The 9,839-nt window shown below is 34.1% G+C and overlaps 1 protein-coding gene across 1 annotated transcript; it reads right to left on the minus strand.

The window, feature by feature from the left end:
* Nucleotides 1-1,203: 1,203 nt before the first annotated feature.
* On the minus strand, nucleotides 1,204-7,478 carry LOC131529702 (SLAM family member 9-like). Its single transcript, XM_058759545.1, has 6 exons — nucleotides 7,329-7,478; nucleotides 5,800-6,138; nucleotides 5,269-5,571; nucleotides 5,060-5,185; nucleotides 4,607-4,674; nucleotides 1,204-2,530 (listed from the first exon to the last, which is right to left on the minus strand). Exons 1-6 carry the CDS (start codon nucleotides 7,384-7,386, stop codon nucleotides 2,480-2,482), a joined length of 945 nt encoding a protein of 314 aa, XP_058615528.1. The 5' UTR covers nucleotides 7,387-7,478; the 3' UTR covers nucleotides 1,204-2,479.
* Between the last annotated feature and the right edge of the window lie 2,361 nt (nucleotides 7,479-9,839).

Here is a 9,839-nt window from a genome sequence, read left to right on the forward strand (position 1 = left end):
TTATTGACCTGACGTCAACACCCAAAAAAGTTTCACAGGATTTTGCAACCTGGTCTCATAGAAATACGTACCTCTGCGCACTTTTTGTGCGACACCGTTTTACGTACCTTGCTGCACGTTTCGCCGCAATTTCAAATAGAAATGTCCACTGAGTGGTGCTAAAACACAGGTTCAATATGTGAACCCTGGCACGTTTTTATTACGTAGATATTGGTACGTATTGCTGTTTTTTTATTATGTTGCTTTAGATACGTATTGTGGCGGTTCAGAATTCAAATATCTGGGGACTATCAGGTAGGTTTAGGGCTGGATTTGGTGTAGGGCGTGTTGAAAATACGCCCTAAACCAAATCCAGCCCTAAACCTACCCGATAGTTTTAACAAATGCAAAACTGATATTAAAACATATTAACTGATGCCACTGTGCCATTTGAACTTCCTTTTACGCAGATTTTAACTGCTTTGTGTTCGAACCGGTGCTTCTTGTCTCCTAAGTCCGTCTCCGTACTCCGTGAGCTACCGAACAAACTTATCAGCGATGAAAACCCATAGATATGAAGCTGGATGTGTGCGATGTTAACGTTCGAAAGCATCACTTTTCAAATCTCCTAGCATATTAATATTGTTTTGAAGTCATAGCATCATATTTTTCAAGTAATTGTGCCAAAATTACGCTTTATTAATCGCAACTCTGTAAATTTGTGTGAAAATGTTCATTTATTTTGGAAACTGCAGTGATAGTACTTATTGGTACATATTTCATGGCACGCTAAAAAGTGCACCCAGGTACGTAAATGCCATGAGACCAGGTTGGGATTTTGAATGTAGCCTACCTGAAAGTGACGCACGGCTTCGTTTTCATCTTTTTTTCTTCTCTTTTCTTCTCCCCCCCCCCCGGGAGTTGGTGCCCTACGCAAACTGCGTACTCTGCGTATAGGGAGCGGCGGTACTGCTTGTAGTACACACACGATAAATGGAATATTACGCAATTTATAACAAATGTTTGATACTGTCTTTACAAAAAAAAAACAATGGGAAACAACTAGTAGTGAACATTAATAATAACCCTAATATAAGCCCTGATATTTGACTGAGCACAAAAAAAAAACAAAAAAAACATGTATTTCTCTTTCTGTCCTTACAGTTCTGGGTGCTAATTAAGGATAGTGTTGCAAGTCAATACTAGAGGATTTATGATTTATTGAATACTGAATTCAGAAATAATTTGGTTGGATGTAGCAGGCAATAATATAAAGTAATAATAATTAAATAAATATTCATCTCATTCATGAAACACTCTATCTGGATCACATTATACATTTAAAAATGCATTTAGTATATTTTTTCTATAGCAACACTGCTCCTTTATGTTAGCTACTCCCCCAAACTGATGAAAACTAAAGGCATTATTAACTGTCAAACATCTGCATGGTACTATAAATGTTACAATAGCAAATCATCCATTGCATTTATTCTTAAAACAAATCCCAGACGTTGACAGACAAAAACAGGATATGATCGTTAAAACATCTGTGAGATAAAGAATAGTTATTGTTAGAACTCTTCAAACTAGCACAGCTTGTCTGCAGGGTCACAGCATGAGTTCGTAAAATCATGGGTTTATAGTGAGATGCACATGCACTTGAACATCAAGTTTATATTTCACAAACACAAGCACACGGTGAGAATCTTTTTTTCTCTCATTTTTTTGTGTACAGAAGAAAACTGTGTCAAACTGTTAAAATCATGGGCAGAAATGGAAAAACACTCTACAACCACATGTTATAGACACAGTCACACTGTTGACACCTCCGACACAAACTCACGAACAGACATCAAACACAAACATACAGCAGCAGACACATTCTCATGCAGAAGATGTTTGTCTACCAAACCGCATTTCACAGAATGAAGCGGTTCACTTCGACTTGTTTTGCTGAACATTTTACATGGTGTGCAGATATACATGTCCTCAATTCTGTCATTTACTCACCCTCGTCATTCCAAACCCATAGGACCTTCAGTCATCTCCATTTCTGTCCATGTAATGAACATTTTCAAGCTTCAAGAAATGGACGGAAGCTTAAATCAGCATGCTTGATGCACCCAAACCAGTGAAGTTTGTTCTCGCACATCAAATAAGTATGTTTTTAAAGGCAGTTTAGGTGATTTGGTTCAAAAACATTTGAAAGTCTTTTCACATCTCAATAGCAATTGCTATGTTAAGTGACAGCGTTGGAGGAGGCGTGGCTTTGGAGAGTGATTTGCAGGAAGGATGGAATCTTGTGCTTTCAAAGCTAGCTTTATTTTTTTCTGTTTTCAATCACATCATCCATGTAAATTTGTTGTTGTTGTTGTTGTTTTTGTGATTCTTACCAGTCTGAGAGCTCAACTATAGACTTTGAATCTGAGGGTGTCTCAAGAGTTTCTCAATGAAGGAGATAACACAGCTGTATTTGAGACTGAAGAAAGTTTGATCATCATCTCATAAAGACGGGTACATAGTCCACATGACTCTCCTCTTCAGCTTTCTATATAAAAAAAAAAAAAAAACATGCAACATAGTGCTAAAATGGTTTGCCTTACAAAAGTTTCAATATTAAAATCAAATATTGAAATTAAATAATAATACCTTTATATACAGTATCTATCATTCCTCTAATGGTACCACTATGAACTCTTTTGGGGTAAATAAGGTACAAATGTGACATTTATGCCCCAGTGACAAGCTATTGTAACTCAAAAAGATACCGTTTTTCATTCTGAGAGTACCATAAACTGCACAGGCCTGTGACTATGCAAGATATAAACATGATGTAAGCTGAAAAACTGTTCCAAGTATGCTTTGCATGAGATTGCAAATGTTGAAAGCAAGTATTGTATTTTGTGTTTCAGGGACATTACATTTCAAAATTATGTATAGCATGCTAATATGCGACAGGGCTAGCATCTAGTTAAATGACAACACAAACTTGGTCTCGTTTTCTTTTGCTTAATTATTTTTTTATTTTATACAATGCTTACTGACTAAAGAGTTTTTTAGAGATATTTAAGAGTGTTGATAGTGAAGTTTTCACATTGAATACATAATGTTACAGCATAATATAAATAGGACCCACTTCATATTCAGTGTCCTTTACCACTACTTACACTGTAAGAAACTGACTGTGAAATTCACTTTAATTAACTGGCAGCAAGTGACAAGTAACTTACTCTATAAAAAGCATAGTAATTAACCAGCAGCAAGTGACAGGTAACTTACTGTAGAAAAGAACTACAGTAATAAACTGGCAGCAAGTGACAAGTAACTTACTCTATAAAAAGCATAGTAATTAACCAGCAGCAAGTGACAAGTAACTTACTGTAGAAAAGAACTACAGTAATTAACTGGCAGCTAGTGACAAGTAACTTACTGTAGAAGAAATAACCATATTTTCGCTGTTTTAATTTACAGTAGCAACCATGTAACTGTAAAGTAAAACTCACTAATTTGCAAGTGCAATGTTTTTTTTTTGTGCTTGTTACACAGGAGAGTGTAGCGATTGGTGTGAGGTGGAGAGAGGGGAATGTGATCAGCAAAGTACCTTAAGCCAAGAATCGAACACAGGTCACCAGAGACACAGTGGCACTATATATCAGTGTGCTAACCACTAGACTAGCGGTACCAACAGGTTCCATTGCTGTTTAGTTATATTGATTTAGCCCAAATAAATAATAATAAAAAAATAAATAAATAATGTGTGTTGCACAATTTAAATATAAATATTCATTTATCACCAGTCACAGTTAACTGCTCATCATTATAACAAGCTTCATTAATCATTCTTCACTTATTGCTAGATGTGTTGAAAACAATAAAATCTTGATGACCTTCTGGTCATTTTTTTTTTTTTTTTTTTTTTTTACACAGCACATTGTTGGCTACTGTAATTTTCTACAGTACAAAATTGCTTATTGTGTTTTCTACAATACATTGGAAGTTACTGTGATTTTCTACAAGACATTGCTGGATACTGTGACACTCACAGTACTTATTACATTACTGCAATTTTGACTGAAACTACGGTATTCTACTGTGAGCTAGTATACAGTAATTTCCTGTGCACAAACACAGTAAATTACTGTAGATTTCACATGAATTTTTTACAGTGTACTGTTAAATTAAGCATTTCATACAATGGACGTATTGTGTGCATACATATTTTTACACTTTGTACTTATATTTGAAAATACCATCCTGTTAAATACATCTGTAAGTAATTTCTGCGGTCTATAATCTATAATTAAACTGTTGACCGTACCTCTACCTCTTAAACCTAACCAGACCACCAAACCTGTCCCTAACTTTACCCATATCCCACCTTAGTAGCAGAAAAAGTCTTTTGCAATTCAACATGAACACAATATGTATACTGTATGTAACAACTCATTATTTTATTATTTAGTACATAGTATTTAAAGACACCTAATATAAAGCGGGAGCTGTAAATATCTGATCTGATTTAATGTGTTTGACAGATCATAAACACACACATTAAAATCTGACTCACTGATAAAATAATACAGAGAACCAATGATAAAATAATACAGAGAACCAATTTTCTTACCAATTTGCGTGTTTTTCTTCTGTAGAACATTGTCTCGGCATAAGTTATTTCTTCATCACAAGTCTGAACTGTTAAATGGACAATAATAGTGGATTAAAACACAAATAGATCTGTTTTTCTTTTCACTACATATATTAAGGCACAAATGTAAGCATTTTGTAATGCTATTATTAAATTACAAGAAATTGATTAATTGCATTTATGAATCAGGCATTATAATGGTTCACACATACATAAAAAAAAAGATTTATAGCAGAGTATGCAATAATTATAACAATATTCATGACTTTTTTTTTTATTGAAGCTTAATAAATTACATTGTCTTAGAAATGTCCATTTGAACACCAGCACCAGCTGAATCTTTAAACATATACGATTTCTAGAGCTATCAATTGATTAAAATGTTTAAATTATCTTTAAAATACTTGTTTAAAAGCAGTAGGTAACACTTGCCTTCTTGATCGGTTCTTCTACATTTCCTGTAGATGCAGAAGATCCCAATTACAGCTAAAATCAACACTAGAGAGATCAACACTATTAGAAGTGAGTCTCGTTGTGAAGGAGAAAGTGAGTCCAGTTCTGTAAGAGTAAAGATAGAAGTGAATGTGTCAGTCTGATTTACAACAAAATACAGAGATCATATCATAAAACCACTTATTTACCTGAACATGGTCGACAGATTTGAGTGATGTTGATGTTGTTTTGAGTCTGGTTGCTGATGGGATTGTTGAGCACACAGCTGTAGGTGTTGTTATCCTGATATTCCACCTCCAGAGGTAGAGAGAGACTGATGCTGAGATCAGACACACTGATGCTGGACAATAAACTGTTTCCTTTGTACCAGGAGAGAGTCACATGACTCACATTCACCACTGAACACACCAATGAACAATTCTGCTGTGATGAAGATGATGATGAAGAACATTGTGAAGAGTTACTGCTGATGACAGGAACAGGCAGACGAGCTGAAAACATGAGAGGAAACATGAGTAAGTCAACAATCTTATTTTTGGTATAACTGTGTTGACAGTAAGTGTTTCTGTCATCTCAAACTACAAAATGATCAGAATAGTTATAGGAATATTCTGATTTCAGTTCAATACCACACACACACACAAGCTTAATGTGTACTAAATACTCCTTTAATGAAACAAGAATATTTGAAGGTCGTCACATATGATCTCTATACTCACCATAGACAGAAACATTGAATGGTTTTGATGACTGTTTCACTCCACTAATATCTAGTTTATAACATCCAGCATGTTCAGTTGTGATGTTTGTGATGGTCAGAGATCCAGTTTGATCGTCTAGCTTCAGTCTGTCTCTGAATCTCCCATCAGGAACATCATCATATTTGTTGAAGGTTTGTGTCCTTTTTTTAATTTGAGCTATCAAATATTCTTTAGCTCCAAATTTCCACAGTATGTCGTCATTTTTATGTATTTCAGTAACATCAGTGTTTAGAGTGACAGAATCTCCCTCCATCGCTGACATTGACTGCATTTCATTTGTTTCGGCCCCAAACACACCTGAAGAACATGAACAAGAGCAAATTAAAGCTCTGGATGGTTTCTATAGCTTGAAACCAGCTGTAGATTGAATTGTTTAAATATGAACTGAATAACATCCAGAGCAGCAAAGTGAGAGGTGAGACAGATAAGCATGAAACAATATTTTCTCTTTATATATCTTTAACTTATCTAGAGTAAAATGTGTGAAGTTACATCATTTATTTTTGAAAATAAATACACAATAATTAAAGCTTGAAAGTTTAATTCTGCTCGATAATTTAAAAAAAATAATAATTAATTAAAAATCAAATAATATTTAACCCCTTAACTGTCACTCACAGTTTTGAACATAGACATTATAGTGCACTATCCAAACTTTATAATTCATGAATGAAAACATTTTGTGAGATGATTTTGATATACCATTTCCATGGTAATGCAATGTCTGATTTTAAAATGGGTTTCAAAGGATCAATTTTGAGATTTTAAGTTTTCAACTGATATATAATTTATTATGATTTCTAAAGCGTGATAGAGAAAAAGGCAACTAAAGAAGACTTTCTGTGACAAAGGTCAGAACTCCTGTTATGATGTAGATTGTTATGGTCCACTCTTGTCATAAATTAATCTATTACTTTTCCTACATAATTTTTTAACAAAAAAAGTGGTAAAATACCAATTTAGGAGTCTTAGACCTTTCCAACGATATATAGTTTGTCATGATTAGATTAGGATTTAATTGTAAAATAGTGAAGTAAATGTAGGCGTCCCACAGAGGGGACGGTAACAGTTAAGATTAAATAAATGAGACTGAGATCAGTAGATGAAAAAGATTCACTGAATCTCAATTAGGTTCTCAAATCTTTTGTGCAAAGAATTTTCATGACATTTACAGTTATTTATGATTACCACAGGGGTATTTTTAAAAATGGTTTTGAGAAATTGCTGGTAAGAAATTGCATTCACAATTTTTGAACTAAAGATATTTACAGTAACAAAAGACACCTGGAATTTGAAAGTATTTCACTGGTGGTTTTGGCTTTCTGAGCAAGAGAAATTTACAGACACAACAGAAGGCCTGGGAATTTCGAATTAAAATGATGATGAAAACAGAGAACTGCATTAATGATATTGCTTCATCTTGTATATAACTGAAAAAAAATGAAAGAGAATTGAAATTACACAGTTAAAATGCTTTTATAACTTACCCATCAGACTCAGCCAGCACAAACAGAACGAACAGAACAAAACAAGTGTGTGACGCATGTTCTTTAATGGTTCAGTGAAAGGTCTGATCTAATGTCCGCTGCTGTCTTCTGCAAACTCTCGACCTGTTGATCTGGTGATGAATCCTCCCCCAACAGATTTTGACGCTCAGTTTACCATAACGTTCATGCTCTGAATATCTATCTATCAATCAATCTATCAATCAATCTATCGGTCTATCTATATATCTATCTATCTATCTATATGAATGTTCATAATGGTGGAAAACATAGAGATTTTTTTTTTTTTTTTACGACAGTTTGACTTGGTAAATATGTAAAAGTATTAAAATAATATTACTCTAGTAATAAGAAGAATATTAATCTAGCCAACTCTAGTGTTTTACAAATGGTTGCATTTACTCAGTTTAGTCAACTGTTGTGCACGGAAATACAAAGTTCAAAATGTTACAAAGTGTCTGCATCTAACATTACTAGTTTTACTTAAGAACAGCTTCTGAGTCAAACTGAAAGCTGCTGCGGTTGGTTTTCTTTAGAAACGTGGTTTATTCTTCTGGGTGGACAAACATCTTGTACATGAGAGACCTGGCATTTAGAGCTTGAAGTTTGTAGATGAAGGGCTTCTGCCTGCTTTTATGCACAACTCAGACACTGTAACCTACAAAAACATTTAACCATGACAAAAAAAGTGTAATAGAAACACAGTGATCATATTTAATGCATATTTAAGACTTTTTTTAAAAACATTTTATAATACAATTGTTTAATACTGTATCTGGAAAGCAGTTGGCAAAAAAAAAAAAAAAAAAAAGTTAAGGGCCATAAGAAGTTTCCACCCACTTTGCAAAAAAACCTCAGTGGTGTCCAACCTTACATTCTGCTTACCGTACTTATTACTGTCTTTTATGTGACAACTATGAAACAATAAAGACATTTTCTAAAGGTTTAGTAGATTCTTACAGGTGATTTATACTTGCTATCATTGAGATTGGGCAAAACCTCTAAAATGGGACCTATTATTGACATCAGTGGGCCAGTGCTCACACTGTCAGCCCAAAACCGATTATTTGTATATTTTATGAACCGCAATATAGTTAGTTAGTTTATTGTTAGATAATAAACTTCACTTTGTTCATCTTCGGAACACAAATTAAGATATTTTTGATTAAATCTGGTAGCTTTCTGACCCTCCATAAACAGCAATGCAACTATCATGTTCAAGGCCTAGAAAGGCAGTAAGGACATTGTTATAATAATTCAAGTTACATCAGTGGTTCAACCATAATCTTATGAAACTATGAGAATACTTTTTGTGTGCAAAGAAAACTAAAATAACAACTTTATTCAACCATTTCTTCTCTTCCGTGTCAGTTTCCACTCTACGTTTATACATGCATGTGTGTGATGAACAAGAATAAGTTATGGAGTGGTCTGTCTTACTCTCTGCCATTGTCTGGGTTTGTGAAAGAAATTTATTAATATTTAAATTCATCCAGATAATTACTGTCATACTGTCAATATCTGACAAACTGTAAGCTACACTGTAATATTTTATATGTAAAAAAAAAAAGGTTTGTCTACAGTATATAAAGAAAAATTAATATACATCATTTACTAATGTGTATTGATCCTTGGATTGAATATTTGGCAACATATATACATATATATACAGTTGAAGTCAAAACTTTACATACACCTTTCAGAATCTGCAAAATTTTATTATTTTACCAAAATAAGAGGGATCATACAAAATGCATGTTATTGTTTATGTAGTATTGACCTGAATAAGATATGTCACATAAAAGATGTTCACATATAGTCCACAAGAGAAAAATAATAGTTTGCAACTATTACAGAAGATTCAAACGCTCACTGATGCTCCAGAAGGAAAAGCGATGCATTTAGAACCAGGCGTGAATGAAGATGAAGTACATTTTTCTTGTTTTGATAAAAACAATATCATATTATTTTCATTTAGTACATATTTACCAGTACTTACATGTTTTCCAGAAGACAAATTAAGTTAAAGGTGCCATAGAATGAAAAACTGTCTTTACCTTGGCATAGTTAAATAATAACAGTTCTGTACATGGAAATGACATACAGTGAGCCTCAAACACCATAGTTTCCTCCTTCTTATGTAAATTTCGTGAATAAAAAAGACCACTGAAAAATAGGCGAATCAGAACATAACACCGACTGATACGCAACAGTCGGGATCCCTACGCCTCCAAGATTTGCATAAACCTGCCCATGTTCTAGGCCAGTCGCCCGCCGAACCTACACAACCGAATCATCAGAGGTTCTGCAGGTATTGTAAAGAAACAAGCGCGGACAACAGCGAAAATGGCAGACCATGGAAATACTGTAAATGTTATGTTCCAGGCTGTGCAGGGGATGTGAAGTGCAGGGATGGGTTGGTGTCTGTATTCAGAAAGGCAAGGAAAGCAAATAACACGTTCTAATAAAATAACGTGAGCCACTAAAGGGACA

Source organism: Onychostoma macrolepis, chromosome 22 (assembly GCF_012432095.1).
Source record: "Onychostoma macrolepis isolate SWU-2019 chromosome 22, ASM1243209v1, whole genome shotgun sequence".
In the NCBI taxonomy this organism is placed as follows: domain Eukaryota; kingdom Metazoa; phylum Chordata; class Actinopteri; order Cypriniformes; family Cyprinidae; genus Onychostoma; species Onychostoma macrolepis.

What these genes read in the sequence shown, in the direction of transcription:
- LOC131529702 (XM_058759545.1), bottom strand. Translation starts at nt 7,386, where the DNA reads ATGCGTCACACACTTGTTTTGTTCTGTTCGTTCTGTTTGTGCTGGCTG. An exon ending in GTGCTGGCTGAGTCTGATGG is followed by an intron (nt 6,139 to 7,328) that starts GTAAGTTATAAA and finishes CATGTTCTTCAG; the next exon opens with GTGTGTTTGGGGCCGAAACA. An exon ending in TAGAAGAACCGATCAAGAAG is followed by an intron (nt 4,675 to 5,059) that starts GCAAGTGTTACC and finishes TCCATTTAACAG; the next exon opens with TTCAGACTTGTGATGAAGAA.